This window comes from Narcine bancroftii, chromosome 8, assembly GCF_036971445.1.
Source record: "Narcine bancroftii isolate sNarBan1 chromosome 8, sNarBan1.hap1, whole genome shotgun sequence".
NCBI lineage: Eukaryota > Metazoa > Chordata > Chondrichthyes > Torpediniformes > Narcinidae > Narcine > Narcine bancroftii.
In genome coordinates this window covers 83,746,731-83,767,681 of record NC_091476.1, presented here as the reverse complement: position 1 = coordinate 83,767,681, position 20,951 = coordinate 83,746,731, and the positions used below count along the sequence as shown (strand labels likewise).

The 20,951-nt window shown below is 47.1% G+C and overlaps 1 protein-coding gene across 3 annotated transcripts in view; it reads left to right on the top strand.

Annotated features, from left to right (window-relative positions):
- The first annotated feature begins 5,424 nt into the window (after window positions 1-5,424).
- Window positions 5,425-20,951, top strand: part of LOC138741791 (homeobox protein BarH-like 2) — a 40,779-nt gene continuing 25,252 nt past the window's right edge. For all 3 annotated transcript variants that reach the window (XM_069896077.1, XM_069896078.1, XM_069896079.1), the window contains exons 1-2: window positions 5,425-5,730; window positions 14,024-14,288. In XM_069896077.1, coding sequence (XP_069752178.1) covers window positions 5,550-5,730; window positions 14,024-14,288 — 446 coding nt within the window. In that variant the 5' untranslated portion in view covers window positions 5,425-5,549. The remainder of the gene's footprint in view (window positions 5,731-14,023; window positions 14,289-20,951) is intronic.

The window sequence follows — 20,951 nt, the reverse complement described above, 5'->3', positions numbered from 1 at the left end:
CCATCTCATGATGTTTTACCTAACAGGAGTACAAGGACACCTCCCCTTCTTGTTACTGCCCTGTACAGGGTAACTCCCTACACATTCCCATCTCATGATGTTTTACCTTACAGTGCGCAAGGTCATGGACCATTTTGAAGGCCTGGTGCCTCCTTTACTGTGGCACTACTGGGCATGGTGTGCCGGTGGAGATGTCACACCGAAGCGTGGGTGCTGTCCGGCAGCTTAAGGTCCCAGAAGTGGATGGCGGTGCAGAAAGCCTGTGCCTCCTCATCCCCCTTTTGTGCCTGTGCTAATTGTGAGTAGTCCAAGCCAGGGGCTAAAGTTTGGATTGTGGGTTGCAAGAGCGCATCGGCCACGACGTTGTCCTTACCCGCCAAGTGCCAGATGTCCGTAGTGAATTCGGAAATATAGAACAGATGGCATTGTTGGCGCATGAACCAGGGGTCCTTGGTCATGGCAAGGGCTTGGGTTAGGGGCTTGTGGTCTGTGAAGACTGTGTATGGCCTGCCCTCTAGGATGTAGCAGAAGTGTCTGATTGCCAGATAGAAGGCCAGGAACTCTCTGTCGAATGTACTCTATTTCATCTGGGGGGGGGGGTGCAGATGTCAGCTGAAGAACGCCAGGGATCTCTATTGACTGCTCCAGGATGCTTCTGATGGCCGTGGCTGATGTGTCTATGGAGGGTGCCATGTGGAGGAGTGAGGTGGCATTCACCATGGTGTCCTTGGTTGCAATGAAAGCTGCTTTGGCCTCCTCCGTCCACGTCAAGGTCTTATTCTTGGTAGCGATTATTGTGAACAATGGTTGCATGACACGGGCCGCCCCCGGGGTGAATCAATTATAAAAGTTGACCATCCCAGTGATTTCTCACAGGCCCTTGAGGATGTTGAGTCAAGCAAAGTGGCGGAAGGCTGTGACCTTCTCTGCCAGTGCCGTAGCCCCATCTGCCGAAATCATGTGACTTAAGAACTGCATTCCCTCCTCGCCAAACTGGCATTTGGCCAAATAAGGCCAAACTCCGCTAGGTGGGCAAACAGTTGGCAAACGTGGGACTTGTGGTCATCATGATCTGCTAGCAATGAGGATGTCGTTGAGATAGATGAACACAAAATTCAAATCCACTGCATCCATCAGGCTCTGGAAAGTTTGCACTGCGTTCTTGAGGCGGAAGGGCATGCGCAAGAATTCAGACAGGTCAAACGAGATAATGATCACCGTCTTGCCGACGTCAACGGGGTGTACTAGGATCTGGTGGTAACCCCATACAAGGTCGACCTTTGAAAACACCCTCGCATCGTGCAGGTTGGCAGTGAAGTCCCGAATGTGGGGAATGGGGTAACGGTCTGGCATGATTGAGTCATTTAGATGGCGATAGTCCCCACTGCCCGAGGCCTTGGTTACCACATGCAGTGGGGATGCTCAAGGGCTGTCTGATCTACAGACTATTCCCAATTCCTGATTACGGGAGAACTCCTCTTTGGCTAGTTGCAGTTTGTCTGGGGCAGCCTTCTGGCCTTGGTGTGGAGTGGGGGGGCTTTAAGTCGGGTGTGGGTTTCCAGGGCGGTTGGTGGGAGTTTGGAGCGGGTGTCGACCAGAAAGTGCGGCCGCTTGCTTTGTCGGTCATGTGGGGGCGGCTGTTGGTGTTGCAGCATCATTGACAGTTGGCCTGGTCATTGTCCTGGAACGAGCAGGGTTATCTGCATTTGTGTGCCTGGGCTCCCCAGCTCTGGTGATAGAAGCACCATGTATTGTTCGGGCCCTCCATTTTGTTTTTGGGGGACAGCTGTGGCTGGGTCTGGGGCATGTCACCTGACTCATGGTGGCTTCAGTTTCACACTTTGTGTGCCACAGACGTCTGCTCAGGTTTGCATGGGTTGGAGAAATCTTCGTTGGCCAACAGGAGCTGGATATTGTCTGGCACCTGTTCAAGGAAAGCCTGCTTAAACATGAGGCAAGGTTTGTGGTCTTCTGCTAAAGCGAGCATCTTGTCCATGAGGGCGGACAGGGTCCTGTCCCCCAGACCGTCCAGGTGCATGAGCCTGGCGGCGCGCTGACGTCTGGATGGGCTGATTGCGCTGAGGAGGAGCTGTTTGAGTGCGGGGTATTTACCCTCCTCGGTGGGTCGTGGATCAGGTCGTCCACTCTGATGGCAGTCTCCTTGTCAAGGGTGCTGACGACGTGTTAGAACATTGTCGAGTCGGAGTTGATTTGCCAGAGATGAAACTGTACTTCCGCTTGCCTGAACCATGTGCGCAGGCGAAGTGCCCAAAAGGGGTGCAGTTTTACTGGGACTGCATCCATGATTGAGAGGCCAGAAACATCGGGATCACCAATTGTAGCAGTAGCTACAACGATCGATAGATTGAAAGGAACTACAGGTCAAGGTGAGTCCCAATTTGAACTGTTAATTTGAAACTCGCACGCTACTCTTTAAGGGCGAGCCCGGGCCACGTCACCACATCGGCTGCGACATCATGATACAGCCAAACGGGCGCGCACGATGGCCAAGATCATGAGGAATCCCCGAACCTGACAGCGCCATTTTAACACGGCTGCTCTGGTTCCGCAGCCATCACATATGGACCCGGTTACAAAGGTGTTGCATAGCAGATGACAAAATACGAGCAGCAAGATTCCTAGCACCTAGCACTGTGTTCCAATGTGAAATAAGCTCAGCACATATTGGCATGAAATCCCTAGGTTAACAAACTTACCCTTGACACAACAGAGATTTTGATCAAAGCAGATCTTTGTTTGGAGAGCTGGGGTGCTCTTCTAATGGTCTTAATAAAGCAGCTGCTGACTGTCACACTTCTAAAGACGCTCGTACAGAACCAGACAATGGGAGCCTAATTCTTCCTGTATTGTGCATTTTACAGTTTTGTGGATACTCAGAAACCATGAAGACAGAGTGAAAAAGGCTTGGTTAAACATAGCAAAGACATATCTTTGTCTCTCCCACAAGTGCACAAACAGAGCATTTGATAAGTACAATAAGAAACTTTGCTGGGTAGTGGGCTGCAAGTTTTATATGCAAACTATTGGAGAGGATTCTTAAAGATAGGATCTATGAGCTTTTGGAAAAGTCCAGTCTACTCAGGGATAGTCAGCATGGCTTTGTGAAGGGAAGGTTGTGCCTTACAAGTCTCATTGAGTTTTTAAAGGAGGTGGACAGCCAGCGCCTCTTTCCCAGGATATGAACAGCAAACACGAGAGGCCATGTGCACAGATTTAAGGGAGGGAAGTTTCTGGAAGACATTGGGGATAAGTTTACGCAGAGAATTGTGGGTGCCTGGAATGCCTTAGTGGTGGAGGCTGAAACATTAGGGCCATTTAAGAGACTCTTGAACAGGCACATGGATGGATGAAAAATAGAGGGGTTACAGGGTAGGGAGGATTTAGAACTTTTTTTTCCAGGAATATATGATTTAGCACCACATCGAGGGCTGAAAGACCAGTACTGTGCTGCAGTGTTCTATGTTCTAAGCCAACTGATCCATATGTAGGTACTATCAGCCAACACAAGCCTAAAGGAACAATATCCCTGACGAAGGGATATATAGGCAATGCTTCAGGACATGGAATTGGTAGGAATGATAATGTAATGAAGGTGATGGAGTATATTACGACAGGTTGGGAGGCTGGGGGTTGAGGGCAGAGGGAGATGGCAATGCTCCAAATACAGCTTCATACTCTGGAAAAGGAATGCAGGTGGCAATGCTCCAATTCAAGGGATTGGGAAGAAAATGCATGGGGGAAATATCCCAGATTAAAACAGGAAATAGACTGGGATTTTCTGAACTGCCGGATGGAGATTGAAGGCAATATTCAAGGTAAAGTGAATGGGAGCAGCAATCCATAATGGGAGGAGAATAGGTCTGACAGAACACCAGGATAAGAGAATAGGAGTTCCAATACTCGAGGTATTGCCAACATGTCACTCCAACTCTCCAGATCATTAGGTTCCAGGTAGTAGAGTAAAATTACTGGGAGCACCAGTAGTAAAGTAAGGGGAGTTTCAGGAAAGGGACTGAAACTGGCAACACTCCTTGAAGAGAATAAGGTCAACAACCCTCCATAGAAAGGAACTGGGATTGGCAGTAGTCACTTTGGGCTCAGTGAATAGGAGTAGCAGTATTCCAAGTGTCATTATTCCATTCAAGTGAATGGGAGCAGCAGCACTCCAGGTAAAATGATTGGCAGCTACAGGACTCCATTTGAAGCACGTTCTGCTGGCCCCGTCTCCCATTCACAGGCTGCTGGGCGTCACGAAGATGCTGTATTTTTCAAGGAACAGTCTCGTATTTTTTACAGACAAGAGTGAACTGACCCCCGCAAGGTTTCTCATTCCAGCTCTCGTCCGATCTGATTTGGGCTGAGCTATAAGGAGAGATCAAGTCACCTGGAACTGAACTCACTGGAATTTAGAACAATATAGAAATTATGAAGGGGATAGATTAGAAGCTGGGAAGTTGATTCCATTGGTGGATGAGACTAGAAGTGGGGGACCTAGCCTCAAGATTCAGGGGAGTGGATTTAAGAAGAGGAACTGCTTCTCCCAGAGTTGAGCCTGTGGAATTCTCTGCCTCATTTAAGACATAGGTCTTTGCCTGTCAGTGGAATTAAGAGTTTGTGGAATGGGCAGATAGGTAGAATGAGTCCACAGTCAGATTAGTCATGACCTTTTGGAATGGTGGAGCAGGCTCAATGGGAAAAATGGCTGACTCCTGCTCCTAATGTTAGTTTTCCCCAACACATGTGGCTGAGGTATTCCCGTTATTTCCCCACTCTCATTGATCCCCAGACTTGTCAGTTCAGCTGAGTTCCCAAATATCCACAGATCCCAATTTGGCCATATCCACTCCCATCTCAACCTTAAATGTTGACCCACCCTGGACTGGCTGAGCCCTTCCACAGAGGTTCTCTCCTCTCCATGGCCCACCCACATGTCTAGTGGTATCACCCTCAACAAGTATGGCCAGCATTTCTCCTCTTCACCCTCCCTGTTTCTCCTTCATCAAGCACCCCTCATCCCCATTCACCTTCCCTGTCCTTCACTGAGCACCAATCTCTTCACCCACTCCTTCCACTTCCACCCCTGTTCACCTCTCACCCACCACTCCCTCACCCTCCACATCCCTCCCTCCCTCATCCACTCCATCTCTCACCCACCCTCCCTCACCCTCCACATCCCTCACCCTGCTGCCCCACTCCTCCCTCACCTGCCCCACTCCTCCCATCCCTCCCTCATCCCATCCCTCCCCACACCTCCCCATCCCTCTTTCACCCTCCCCATCCCTCAGCCTCCCATCTCCTCACCCACCCACCCACCTTCCCCTCTCTCTACCACTCCTCCCCCTCAGCCGCCTTCAGCGCGCTGCCCCGCTCCCCTCTCGCACCCTGCACGTTGATGTCCTGGCCGCAGGGAGCTGCTGATTGACGGGGCGCCTGGCCCCGGCTGGTGTGCCAGCATCAGTATAAAGGGCTGCGGGCGGGCGGAGCCGCCGGACTCCGAGCGGAGAAGTTGGTGTCCCGGAGCCCGCAGCATGCAGCGTTCCGCCGAGCCGAGCCGCAGCCTTCCCGGGCTGCACAAGCTGGACAGTCGGCGTTACAAGACTTTCATGATCGACGAGATCCTGTCCACGGAGAGCCGCCGATTCCAGGACGTGCCTCTGGGCTCCCGCCCCGGCTTCGTCGCCCGCCCGCAGGCGCTGCACTCCTGTGCGGGTACGAGCGCTGCGTCGGTCGGTCGGTCGCGCCGTGCGTTGCCCGGTCCCAGCGCCGACAGGACAGCGCTCCAACCGCGGGGAGTGCGGGACCCCACACTCCTCTGCAGATCTCCAGTGATGCCAAAGATGCACCAGCGCAGGAAGTTTAACTCTCACCCCCGGCCAGTGGCCACCCCGGGGAGCCGTGGCTGGTTCTACTCAACCCCAGCAGTTCGTTGGGTATCCGAGCAAAGCCCAGAGTGTGACAGTTGTGTCGGCTGTCGGAGCCCTCCTCGAGCGACTGTGCGTCAGGAGCGTGTGGGCTGTCCGCAGAGGTACCCACTGACCAGCGTGTCCAGTGTTCCACACCACTGACCAGCGTGTCTCCTGTGTTCCACACCACTGACCAGCATGTCTCCAGTGTTCCACACCACTGATCAGTGTGTCTCCAGTGTTCCACACCACTGACCAGCATGTCCAGTGTTCCACACCACTGATCAGTGTGTCTCCAGTGTTCCACACCACTGACCAGCGTGTCTCCAGTGTTCCACACCACTGACCAGCATGTCCAGTGTTCCACACCACTGACCAGCGTGTCTCCTGTGTTCCACACCACTGACCAGCATGTCTCCAGTGTTCCACACCACTGATCAGTGTGTCTCCAGTGTTCCACACCACTGACCAGCATGTCCAGTGTTCCACACCACTGATCAGTGTGTCTCCAGTGTTCCACACCACTGACCAGCGTGTCCAGTGTTCCACACCACTGACCAGCATGTCTCCTGTGTTCCACACCACTGACCAGCATGTCTCCAGTGTTCCACACCACTGACCAGCATGTCCAGTGTTCCACACCACTGACCAGCGTGTCTCCTGTGTTCCACACCACTGACCAGCATGTCTCCAGTGTTCCACACCACTGATCAGTGTGTCTCCAGTGTTCCACACCACTGACCAGCATGTCCAGTGTTCCACACCACTGATCAGTGTGTCTCCAGTGTTCCACACCACTGACCAGCGTGTCTCCAGTGTTCCACACCACTGACCAGCGTGTCTCCTGTGTTCCACACCACTGACCAGCGTGTCTCCAGTGTTCCACACCACTGATCAGTGTGTCTCCAGTGTTCCACACCACTGACCAGCATGTCCAGTGTTCCACACCACTGACCAGCGTGTCTCCTGTGTTCCACACCACTGACCAGCATGTCTCCAGTGTTCCACACCACTGATCAGTGTGTCTCCAGTGTTCCACACCACTGACCAGCATGTCCAGTGTTCCACACCACTGATCAGTGTGTCTCCAGTGTTCCACACCACTGACCAGCGTGTCCAGTGTTCCACACCACTGACCAGCGTGTCTCCTGCGTTCCACACCACTGACCAGCGTGTCTCCAGTGTTCCACACCACAGATCAGTGTGTCTCCAGTGTTCCACACCACTGACCAGCGTGTCCAGTGTTCCACACCACTGACCAGCATGTCCAGTGTTCCACACCACTGATCAGCATGTCCAGTGTTCCACACCACTGACCAGCGTGTCTCCTGTGTTCCACACCACTGACCAGCATGTCTCCAGTGTTCCACACCACTGATCAGTTTGTCTCCAGTGTTCCACACCACTGACCAGCATGTCTCCAGTGTTCCACACCACTGATTAGTGTGTCTCCGGTGTTCCACACCACTGACCAGCATGTCCAGTGTTCCACACCACTGACCAGCATGTCCAGTGTTCCACACCACTGACCAGCATGTCCAGTGTTCCACACCACTGATCAGCATGTCCAGTGTTCCACACCACTGACCAGCATGTCCAGTGTTCCACAGCACTGACCAGCGTGTCTCCGGTGTTCCACGCCACTGACCAGCGTGTCCAGTGTTCCACACCACTGACCAGCATGTCTCCTGTGTTCCACACCACTGACCAGCATGTCTCCAGTGTTCCACACCACTGATTAGTGTGTCTCCAGTGTTCCACACCACTGACCAGCATGTCCAGTGTTCCACACCACTGACCAGCATGTCCAGTGTTCCACACCACTGATCAGCATGTCCAGTGTTCCACACCACTGACCAGCGTGTCTCCGGTGTTCCACACCACTGATCAGCATGTCCAGTGTTCCACACCACTGACCAGCGTGTCTCCGGTGTTCCACACCACTGACCAGCATGTCCAGTGTTCCACACCACTGATCAGCATGTCCAGTGTTCCACACCACTGACCAGCGTGTCTCCGGTGTTCCACACCACTGACCAGCATGTCCAGTGTTCCACACCACTGACCAGCATGTCTAGTGTTCCACACCACTGACCAGCGTGTCTCCAGTGTTCCACACCACTGATCAGCATGTCCAGTGTTCCACACCACTGATCAGCATGTCCAGTGTTCTACACCACTGACCAGCGTGTCTCCAGTGTTCCACACCACTGATCAGCATGTCCAGTGTTCCACACCACTGACCAGCGTGTCTCCAGTGTTCCACACCACTGATCAGCATGTCCAGTGTTCCACACCACTGACCAGCGTGTCCAGTGTTTCACACCACTGATCAGCGTGTCTCCGGTGTTCCACACCACTGATCAGCATGTGTCTAGTGTTCTACGCCATTGACCAGTGTGTCCAGTGTTCCACACCACTGATCAGTGTGTGTCCAGCATTCCACATCACTGACACCATATCCAGTTTCACACCACTGACCAGTGTGTGTCCAGTGTTCCACGCCACTGACCAGCATATCTGTTGTTCCGCACCACTGATCAGCGTGTCTGGTGTTCACACCATTGACCAACATGTGTCCGGTGTTCCATATCACTGATCAGTAAGTATCCAGTGTTCACAAGTCTTCACTAAATGAAGCAGTTTTTGTTCAGGTTTATTGTTAAGCTTACCAAGATGCAGTGAGAAGTTTGTTATGCAAGCAGACAAGCTTGTCCACCCATGCCCAGTAAAGTACAGCAGCAAAGCAGAGTGCAGAACACTGAGTTGCAGAGAGAGATCAGTTGGAACAGAGCAAAGGGAACATCATTTAACCAGTGTGGTTTGTTCAGGAGTCTAATTTCGGCAACCCATACCATCTCACATTTGTGAACCTTCTACCTGATGGCTGGAGGGAGAAGAGTGTATCGATGTGGTGGATGAGTGCCCTTATCGATCAGTAGCACTCGCATCAACAGTGATGAAGTGTTTTCAAAGGCTGGTGATGAAGCAGATCTGAGTGATGATATGGATCCAGTTCGCCATCATAGCAACAGGTCTACGGTGGATGGCATCTCCCTGGCTCTACACAAAGTCCTGGAAAAGCTGGACAGAAAGATACAAACATTGGGATACTCTTTATTGACTACAGTTCAGCATTTAACACCATCATCCTCTCAAAACTGATCAGAAAACTTCCAAGACCTCAGACTCAACACCCCACTGTGTAATTGAATCATGGATTTCCTCACCTCCAGACCACAATCAGTGAGGATTGGTAAGAACATCTCCATGATCTCCATCAGTACCAGAGCACCACAGGGCTACATTTTTTTTGCCACTGCTCTACTCACTTTACAACCACGACTGTGTGGCTCGGTACGCCAATGACACCACCTACAAACTTTCCGACGATACCACTGTAGTGGGTTGTGTAAAGGAAGGGGATGAGTCAGTGTACAGGATGGAGATTGAAAACTTGGTCAAATAGTGCACTAACCTTGCACCCAAGGAGCTGATTATTGACTTCAGGAAATGAAATCCAGAGGTTTTCAATCCAGTGATCATTGGGGGATTAGAGGTGGAGAGGGTGAGCAAATTTAAGTTCTTAGGAGTCACTATCTTGGCATCATGAAGGCATCATGAAGAAAGCATGTCATTGCCTCTACTTCCTCAGGAGTTTGTGGAGGTTTGGTATCAGAAACCCTGGCAAATTTCTACGAAGATGTAGTGGAAAGTGTGCTGACTGGTTGCATCAGGGTCTGATATGGGAACACCAATACCCCTGAGTGTAAAGCCCTGCAAAGAGGTAGTGGACACAGCCCAGGACATCACAGACAAAACCCTCCCCACTATTGAGTACATCTACAGGGAACACTGCCGTCAGAGAGCGGCAACAATCATCAAAGACCCACACTACCCAGTGCACGCTCTGTTCTCACTGCTGCCATCAGGAAAGAGGTCGAGGTACCACAAGATCACACCACCAGGTTCAGGAATAGCTGTTACCCCTCCACCATCAGACTCCTCAATGACAAACTCAATTAAGGACTCATTTAAGGACTCTTACTTGTCCACTTTATTGATTTTAAAAAAATTCTCTCTGTATTTTAGTCAGTTTGTTTACATTTGCTACCTGTTTACAGTTCTTTATTTGTTTATATGTAAATACTGTGTAGTTATTTTTACACTACCAATAAGTGGCAATTCTGCTTCATGCATAGACAATAAATCTGATATAGAGGCACACCACTAATCACAGGCCTCCAGTCTGAGAAGTTATCATCCACTATCACTCTCTGACTTCTCCAGAATAGCCATTGTCAAATCCAATTCACTACCTCACCAAGCATTTGAACCTTCCTGTCTAACCTCCTATGTGGGACCTTGTCAAAGGTCTTACTAAAGTCCATGTAGACAATATCCACAGCCTTTCCTTCATCACCTTTCTTTGTAACCTTCTTGAAACACTCTATGAGATTGGTTAAACACGACCTACCAAGCACAAGGCCATGTTGCCTATCCCTAATCAGTTTCTGGCTGTCCAACTAATTGTATATCCGATCTCTTAGAACACCTTCCAATAATTAACCCACTACTGACATCAGACTCACCAGCCTGTAATTTCCAGGGTTACTTTTGGAGTCTTTTTTAAACTGAACAATGTGAGCTCCCCTCCAATCCTTTGGCACCACTCCCATGGCTAAGGACATTTTAAATATTTCTGCCAGAGCCCCTGCAATTTCTACACTAGCCTCCCTCAAGGTCCTGGAGAATATCTTATCCACCTTTATTGCCTTAAGACAGCAAGCACCTCCTTCTCTTTAATATATATAGGTTCCATTTCCTCACTGCTTGTTCTCCTTTCTTCCTGCGACTCTTTGCCCACTTCCTGAGTGAATAGGGATGAAAAAGAAAACATTTAAAAGTCTTCCCCATCTCTTCTAGCTCCATACATAGCCGACCACGCTGATTTTCAAGGGGACCAATTTTGTCCCTTTTGTTCTTAATATACCTGGAGAAACCCTTATGTTTTACCTTCATGTTGACTGCCAAAGCCACCTCATGTCTTCTTTTAGCCTTTCTGATTTATTTCTTTAGTATTTTCTTACATTTTTTATACTCCTCAAGTACCTCATTTGCTCCATGTTACCTCTACCTGCTGTACACCTCTCTCTTCTTCCGAACCAGATCTCCAATATCCCTTGAAAACCAAGGTTCCCTATACCTGCTAACTTTGCCTTTAGGCCCTTTAATGACAGGAACATACAGACGTTGTCCTCTCAAAATTTCACCTTTGAATGCCCTCTATTTACCAAACACATCATCCTTGCCAGAAAACAATGTCCCAATCATCCTTTCTAGATTCTTTCTCATTTCATCCAAATTAGCCTTTCTCCAGTTCAGAATCTCAACCTGAGGCCCAGACCTAACCTTCTCCATAATTAACTTGAAACTAATGAAATTAAAGGTAAAGGATCCATTATTGTCATGTAATACTACATTTAGAATGTAACATACATGAAATTCTTTAACTACCGTAAGGAAGACAGAGAATCGCCACTTTGTCCAATGGCCCTCACAGAAATTAGGCCCCAACGAGGAACAAACTCACACCCCTGGTTTAGCACTGAGGTATTGGAGCCTCTTATAATCACTTGTCCAAAAATGTTCCACTACACATACTTCTGAAACCGGTCCTGTCTCATTCCCTAAATAATAGATCCAGTTTTGCATTCTCTCTAGTTAGTACCTCTATATATTGATTTAGAAAACTTCCTGAACACATTTGACAAACTCCAAGCCATCCAGCCCTTTTACAGTGCGGGAGTCCCGGTAAATAAGTGGAAGGTTACAGTCTTCTACTATCACAACCTTTTTTAATGTTTGCTCTGTGACGCTGCCACAAAACAACGAACTTCATGACTTGTTCATGACAATAAATCTGATTCTGGATCAGTCTTCACATCATCTCATTCCTATTGATATTCTTTAGACTGTAACTGGCAGAATACATAAAGAAACAGGAATGGATATTGTGCATTCAATTTCTCAAAAAGTTTTTGATGACATCTAAATAAAAGGTAAATAAGTAAAATTAAAATGAATAGTTCTGGGGCTTAATGCCATGCATTGAAAATTGGTTCAATGACAGGGAATAAGAACATATGGGTTTTCTCCATGATGGTAGTACTCATGGCACATAGAAGTGAGGGACCAGTGTTTGGGCCTCAGTTATTCATATCATAAATGTGATTTAAATGAGGAGACAAAGTTTGCCCTCGGCCTGAAGCTGGGTGGGGCTGTGAATACTGTAGAAGATGCAAAGAGGCTTCAAGATGATTTCTACAGATTGACTGAGTGGTCATATACTGTACATATTGCCATGTGTGAAGTCATCCATTTTAGTGGAAAGGCAGAAAGGAGTGTTGTAGAAAACATACGTGCCGATATATACAGATGGTGTTTCCCTTCATTGGTGAACCTAGAACCAAGAGCAGAGTTTTGAGGTGAGGGATTGTGCATTTAACACAGCAGTGAGAGTTAATTTTTTCCTGGAGGGCAGCAAATCTTTAAAATTCTCTATCCTAGAGAGCTGCAGAGGGAGTGTCATTGAATATTCAAGGCCAAGTTGGACAGAATATGGCTCAAGGGCGAATATTTATAATATCTGCTAGGAAAATGAGGATGAGGCAAAGGGTAGCTAGAGGTCTCATTACTGAAGAAATGACAGGATAAGAAGTCTATTTCTGCTCCTCATATGCTCTCCTTTTCTCTGCCACTATCTCCGTCTCTACCATCAACTCTTGATTCGTCCAGTTTTCACTCCTGCTCCTTATCATTCTCAAATTTTTGTTTATTTGTTTCCAGGATAGGTGTTGCCTGCAAGGTCAGTATCTATTGCCTGTCCCTAGTCGACCTCTGAGTGGTTGCGAGGCCATTTCAGAGAGAGTTATGAGTCAATCACATCGGTGAAGCCACTTCAGGCCAGACCAGGCCAGGATTTCCTACCCTTCCTGTTTGTATCAATGCACCCCATCTTATTGTTTTCTGTGACTTCTTGTTCCTCCTCCAATCTCGATCGTGTCCTCTCTGCAACTATCAGTGTTCGTATGTCATCATCTTCTTATTTGCTTATCTTTGTCTGTGACCAGTATTTTTTCTCCTTATCAGTTAATCAGTTAAACTAGTTTTTAATCACCCCCATCCCTAATGTACTGAGATCTGCGATTGGGGTACAAGTGTATCCAAGGTAAGAGTCATCAGAAGTTGCTGTGTAGGTGTTCATGGTAGGCTATCTTGTTCCATCTGTCTTCAAAGAATGAAACTTTCTGACTGCAACACTGGCCCATTAAGCACTCACTGACATTGAGGTGGATTTGCTTCCAGCTTCATTTGGCAATTGCAAGCACTCATTGAGTGCAGGGTATGTCAGCACAACATGGAATGGATAGTTGGTATCCAAACGGATACTATGCCAAGTCATTATCCCTGGTATCCTAGACGAACCATTCTCAATGGGGACCACAGCGCATTTAAGGGGGGAGAACATGGACTGAAATCATTCATTTTAAAAATGTTTTTTATGTTGTTGGCAGAAGCGAAGAATGGAAGAAACCAACTAAACTTGACTGCTTCACAATGGGGGTGCCCCACAAACTTTGAGTAGAGTCCTATGGGGGCCATAGCCAAAAAAGGGGTTGAGAATGGCTGCACTAGACAATAATTTCTCAAGCAATAGCATTAAAATTTCTGGCTATAGCTCTTTGTGTGAGGCTCAGGTGAGCAGATTGGCTACTGTGCTCCCCACAGCAGCACAGAACATAAACCACAAAAATACATCAGACGTTGTAAACACTTTGTGATAACACAACACTTCCTGGTGTTGTGAATGGTGCTATGTTAATGCAAATTCATTTTACAGGATGTTGCAGATATAAAGTTTTGGTTCAAGTAGATAAGTTTGGGACTAACAGGTAAGGAAGCTGTAGCCATAGTTCTTCAATATCAGAATGCATTTTTTCCATGGTTTGAGTCAGAACTGATTACGAAGGAAGACCAAATTCCTGAACCTTTGTGCCTTGTCTCTGGCTAATACAAATCCTCATGTGGTTCCCCAGGGTCATCACTGAGTTCCTTCCCATCGCTCTCAACCACGCAACTGTCTCCATGCCTCACTACAAGGACGCCACAGTTCCTGTCTCCAGCCCCGACTAGTTCAGCAGCTCTCGAGCGTATCACCGCCACCAACAGTGAGTGTGACAGCGATCAGTCCACTCCTCGGTTGAAGAAGCCTCGGAGATGTCGGACCATTTTCACTGAATTTCAGCTCATGGGTCTGGAGAAGAAATTCCAGAAACAGAAATATCTTTCTACTCCAGACAGGTGAATGAATCCTCAGAATGTGCCCCTCCCCCCACCTCCTCTCCAGAGCCAGGGAGGATCTAGCATTGCTGGGTGTTAGGAAAGGTCTTTAGCAGAGGGTGTGAGGGTTTCCCACCGGGCAGTGGGGAAATGGTATGCAGCAGACACAATGTATTGGAGGGCCCCCCCAGGAGGTTGTGTGTGGGCGGGTCCACAGAAGGTAGTGCAAGAGATAATCTCTCCAACAGACCCACAGAAGTTGATGAAGAGAGTTATCTATAGATGCCATTGTTACCATTATACAGCTCTGTAACATCCACTAACCAACCATAAGCACAAATTAAATTAGCACACAAAAATAGAGAAAGAAAAGAGGCATGTGGGAGGGTGGTCCAACAAGGGGTTGGGGAGTTCTGCAGCAGACTGTATGGGACAGGCACACGCAGTCTTGTGCTCGTTACTGCATGTCAGAGCGCAGGACCTGACTGTTCTCAGGGTGTCGGGTCAGAGGGAGGAGAGGGAATAGGAGATGGATACTGCGCAGGCGCGCATAGCTGTATGTTTGTTGCCACTGTTTCCATAGTGAGAAGCACTTGGGCAATTCACCTGACTTTACAGTTAATCCCAATCTGCACAGGATAAAAGGGAACATTTTTGTGGTTTATTTTAAATGGCAGAGATACAATGGGACTATTCACAGCATCCTAAGTGAATGACACATTTAACTTGCGGAAAGCCACTACTGGGACTTTGGAAACCACGTCCTCAGTGACGTAGAAAGAATTTTCTGAAATCCCCTTTCCTGTTCTCGTGTTTGTTTATGTGCTGGAACAGATAGATTCTTTTATAAAGGGGCTGCACAGTAATAGCCGTAGTTTGGCCATTTAATTGAATGGCCAACATTAGGACAGCGTGTGTCTGCTTTTCTCATGATCACACAACCTGACATGCACAGAGTAATGCACATTCAGGCATTGGAGTGTATGTAGTCACATGTACAGGTAAAAACATGCAAAGAACATTGGCACGGGCACAGGAACGTTCCTCCATAGAGATAAGACAGGCATGTAGATACTCAGACACATGCAGAAACATGCAGAAATAGCTGCATCGTGGCTTACCTAAATTGAGAGCTAATTCTCAGACAATTCAAGAAAGATGTGTACATGACCTGAAGAATCTTCAGGCTTCAGCTGGTAAATGGTAAACAACATACATGTTACCATCGACAAATTCCCCTAGCTCCAACAATCGGACACCCAGAAGCCTGTCCTGCATCTGCAAGGCCTTGGAATTCTATCCACATGCCTGGATGGGTGCAGTTACAAAACCTATGAAGGTGGTCTCCATCCAAGACAAATCTGCCTTGGTGAAGGGCTAAAAGTTGACCATTCTTTTTTCTCCCACTGGCGCTACTCAACCTGCTGAGTTCATAGTTACATACAACCCTGAGATTCTTTTTCCTGCCTAGCCTAGAAATTTCTATACCAGCAACTGTAAACCGTAAACTGTAGAAATGTGGATGTAAATATAAATGTGCAGTAATAAATAAGGAATATGCGAGCCCTTAAATGAGTCTCTACATGAGTATAATTATCTCCTATTGTTCAGGACTCTGATAGTTGATGGGTATTAGCCATTCCTGTACCTGCACCTCCTCCTGACGGCAGCAGGGTGAACAGAGCATGTCCTGGGTGGTGTGGATGTTATGTCCTTGGTTGTACCATTGGAGGCCTTAATAAACACTAAGTACAAATCTTTACTCACACCAGGTACTGGTCATGTATTCGTACACTGTGGCACCGAGCATGCTCACCACTCAAGTGTGATGTGGCTCTTACAATGTGTCGCACTGAGCATGCTCACCACTCAAGTGTGATGCTGCTCTTACAGTCTTGCAGTGTTCATGCTCCAGCATAAAATAGTCCCAAGATTCCTCTGTATATAACATTCCTCCTTCTTAAAAAAATTATTAAAAATTAAAAGATTTATTAAGATTTAAAATTTCTTAAAAATAAATTGTTACTGCTTCTTTACCTGCTCTTGCCATTAAAAATTAATTATTCTAATTACACCATTGCAGTTCTTTTCAGCGGAATTGCACTGGTGGTAGGATGTTGCTTCTCCACCTCGTAGACCTTGTTGCGTCTGTTTGGTTCGGTGGTGGGTGGTGGTATTGTTTGCCTCGGTTCTCCTGTTGCCTGCTGTTCAGTTGTTATGGTGTTGTTGGTTGGGGTTTCACCTCACGTTCCCTCTCAGATTGTTGGACTTTTAGAAGCTGCTGGTTCTTCTGGTGCTTTCTGTGTCAGATCTGGAGTTGGGCGAATGTGGGTCCTGTTTCATCTCAACTGCCTGCCAGATTCTGTCTCAATGATGTATGACCTTGGCGTCTCAGCTTCTCTAACAATCTTTGCTGGACTCCAGGTTTTTATCACAGGCTCTTGAACATGCACATGCTGCCCTCTGAAGAGTTCTGGTAGCATTTGTGCATGTTTATTATAATGTTGATGGCTTTCCTCTTGTATGTTAGTCAACTTTCTTCTTGTTTCCTCTTGGTCGTCTGGTGGATGGATTTTTCTTGGCAGGGTGGTCTTGAACTTTCTGCCATTCAGAAGCTCTGCCGGGGATTTCATATCGGCCCTCAAGGGTGTTGCTCCCAGTGACAGAAGGTCAAGATAGAGATCTTCCTTTTTGTGAGATTGTGTTTAATTGTCTGTACATTCCTCTCAATTAATCCATGGTCCTTGGGGTAATGTGGTGATGAAATAGTGATGGTGAACCCATATTCTGCAGCTATTTATCTGAATTCACACGATGTGAATTTGGTCCCATTGTCACATATCACTTGTTCGGGTATTCCCTGTTCTGTGAAAAGCGCTTTTAGGTCCTTCACGTTCCTTATGAAGGGGAATTTGGAGTAGTAGCAGGACACAATCAGATACCATTCTTGGTTTTGTGTGAACAGATCTGCTACTACTGTGTGCCATGGCCTGGTGGGTATTTCCGCGTGTATCATATCTTCCTTTTGTTAGTAATTTCTGTATTTCTGGCATGCTGGACATGTAGCCACTATGTGCATCGACAAGTACCATTTCCTTCCCTGGCCTATACTTCAAGGTAAAGCCGTAACATTGGAGCTGGAGGAGTAGCCTCTGTAGTCTGGCTGGTGCCTTGCTTAGGTTCCTTTTCTGGATGTGTTCCAGCGGACGATGATCACTCTCTACCACAAACTGTCTTCCATAGAGGAATTTGTGGAATTTTACGCATCCATATACGTCTGCCCACAGCTCCCTTTCGATATTGGCCTATCGGGTCTCTGCTGTTGTCAGGGCTTTTGAGGCAAAGGATATCAGTTTTCCTTCCTGAACCAATGATGCCCCGAGGCCTCCCATGGAAGCTTCTATTTGTAATGTGACAGTTTTTTTTCTGTCATACTAACTCATTTCTACTTCTCTGCAGACCACTTCCTTTAGCTTGTCAAAATCTCGCTGATGTGATGGTGACCACTGAAACTCCACATCCTCTTTCAGCAACTCTCTGAGGTTGGCTGTGTGGTCTGACATGTGTGGGGTGAAGGAACTCATATATTGGACCAGGCCGAGGAAGCTTCTTAGTTCCTTTATGTCCTTTGGGTGTTCCATTTAAGCAATGGCTGTTATCATCTCTGGGCTTGGCCTGACCCCTTCAGGTGTGTACACCATTCTGAAGAACTGGCTCTCCTTCTCCTTAATGATGCATTTGTCTGCATTGAGTTTGATGCCGGCCCCTCTTGTTCTCTCCATGCCCTAATGTAGGTGGAGATCATGGGTTTTCCCGTCTCTGCCAAAGATCTGGATGTCATCTGTGATATCGACAGCGCCTTTGCATTCCCTGTAGGTCTCATCTATCTTTTGCTGGAAGATGTCTTGGCTCACCTTTAGGCCAAAAGGTAGGTGCAGGAACTTGTATCAGCCAAATAGAGTGTTGAATGTTGTTAGCAATGTTGATTCTTCATCCAGCTTCACATTCCAATACCCATTCTTGGCATCTGGCTTACTGAAGATTTTGGATCCCGCTAGTTTAGAAGTGATGTCTTCCAGCATTGGAATTGGATAGTGCCCTCTTTTGATTGCTTGGTTTAGGTCTTTGGGGTCCAGACATATTCTTAGGTGGCCATTCGGTTTTTCCTTTACTACTATAGAATTTACCCAGTCACTTGGCTCGACTACATTTGCTATTACTCGTTTTTCTTACATTTCTTCCAGCTCCTGCTTTTGCCTTTGTTTCAGCTCCATTGGCACCTTCTGTGGAGCATGGATTATCGGTTTGTATTTTGGGTCTATAGTAATGTATTCAAAGTTCACAAAGCACCCGACTGTGTCATCAAAGCATCCAGGGTACATGTCCATGAGCTCGGCCTTATTTGTGATCGGAGGGCGTTGCTCAAGGGGGGTGTCGCTATTGATCTTTTTGGATATTTTCTTCTCCCTGATCTCATTGTTTACAGAGATTAGCTATAATTTCTGACAACTATTCAGGCCTAGGATTGCTGTTCCGTCAGTGTCAACCACAAAGAATGTGCATATGATGCTCTTTCCTTTATGTTTGCCTTTTATTTGGACTTTTCCTAGTTGTTTAATCGTGGGACCACCATAGGCTGTGAGAGTGAAATTTACGGCTTCTTGTGTGCCTTCCTCCGGGTACCCATTCTTTATGTACTCAGGGAACATTTGGCGGTACAGTCTTAGCGGGAGGACGTTGCTTTGAGATCCTGTATCCAGTTTTATTTTCAAGTTGAATATTATTGGCTTTGTTTCCGATCTTTCTTTTTACTTGAATCGTGGTGTGTAATTCTTTTTTCTCCCTTCCCTTCCTTGAACATCTCAGGGAGAAGTATTGTTTCAATGCAGAGCATCAGTGAATTGGAATCTCTGCTGTCATTTCCCTTGACATGGGGTGTACTTTCCTTTTGCATTCTTGGTTTCTCTCTCTTTTCCTGTCAGACCTACACATCTTTTCCCATGATTGACCTTCCCACAGGACCCGCACTTCAAACCGTACGTGGGGCATTTCTTGCGGTCATTGAAGGAGTGTATTGTGCTGCACCTCCTGTGGTTCTTGGATGTCTGCGACTTTCTCTGCGGGCGCTTTATGGCATCAACCCTTCTATCTCTGTGCTGCGTATTGGCTGCACAGAGAGAGATTGCAATTGCCTCCTTGTGGCCTCGAAGTCCCAAACTGCGTCTATGGCATCTGCTAGTTTCAAGCTGTCTTTTCCTATGAGAGCTTTCTGCCCTTCAGGATGAGCCCTTCCCCAGATTAGTTGGTCGACTCTCCTTTATTTTTCTGAACTTGCATTTTGCTGCCATGTTCTTCAGCCTTGTGAGGAAATTATCTACTGACTCATCAGGCTCTTGTTTTAATCCCTGGAACTCATATCGCTTTATTCTATGGTTGGAGCACAGTTCCAGATGAATGGAAACATTTTCACATATCCTTTCTGGGTTATTTTCTTCCCCTCCAGCCAGCTCCCAGCTATTAAACAGGTCTAGTCTTCACTCCCCCGTCCAAAGAAGGATGTAACTAACCTTTTCCTCTGGCGTGATTCCCTTGAGGAAACTTTTGAATGCCAGGTTGCACTTCTGCTTGAACTTTTTAAAAGTCTCTATGATGTCATTGGCTTCCCCGTCCATGACCGGGTGTAATGCTGCTGTGACTGCAGCCATCTTCTTCCCCAGCACTGGTAGTCAGGGAATAGTGCTTTTTCTTGTTTCCTTCTCTTTGTGCTTATTTTGGTTTATAGGGATTTTTTTTCTATATGGTGTGGGTTTCTGTCAATCCCACTGCTGCCGCCATGTTATGTCCTCAGTTGTACCATCGGAGGTCTTAATAAATGCTAAGAAAAGCTTGCAAATTTAGAAGCACAAATCTTTACTCACATCAGATACTGGTCATGTATTAATACACTGTCACACTGAGCATGCTCACCACCCAAGTCTAATGTGGCTCTTACAGTCTTGCAGTGTTCATGCTCCAGCATAAAATAGTCTCAAGTTTACTGTGTATATAACAGTGGATCCTTGATAATTGCTGCTGCTCTCCAATGGCAGCGTTCCCTGTAGATGCGCTCACTGGTGGGAAAAGTTTTGTCTATGTTGATCTGGGCTGTGTCCATGTTTAGCCACTGTTCCTTACCCATGTGTTCACAATCACAAGCATGTCGTGATAGCATGTGCTGGATGTGAGCAGGACTAATGGAGACAATACAAGGCAGATCTTGTCCTTCATGGTACAAAGCTGCCATTGCATGGAGTTCTCACAACCCTTGATATAGGCTCCCTTTCTATGAGGTGTGTCTGAGTCCTGATCCCACATCTCGACTTGAAACATTGATCATCTCTCTGCCTCCACAGATGCTGTATCACCTGCTGAGCTCCAGCAGTTTGTTTTTTTATTATATCTTTGACAGGGACCATTTTTAAAATTCCAGGCTGCCTTTAAAATTGACTACAAATGACTTGCCTACTTAATTTTTCAATTATAATTTGCAATTATCTGGCATTCCAAGTTTGATCAATTTGACTGATATTGAAGGACTTGGACAGGATCCCATCTCCTGTTCCTTGATTTCTGCTGATAAAGCTGTTCTCAAATTTGGCAGCAAGACAGTAAAGTCCAATAAAATACTCTGTTAATCCAGCTCCT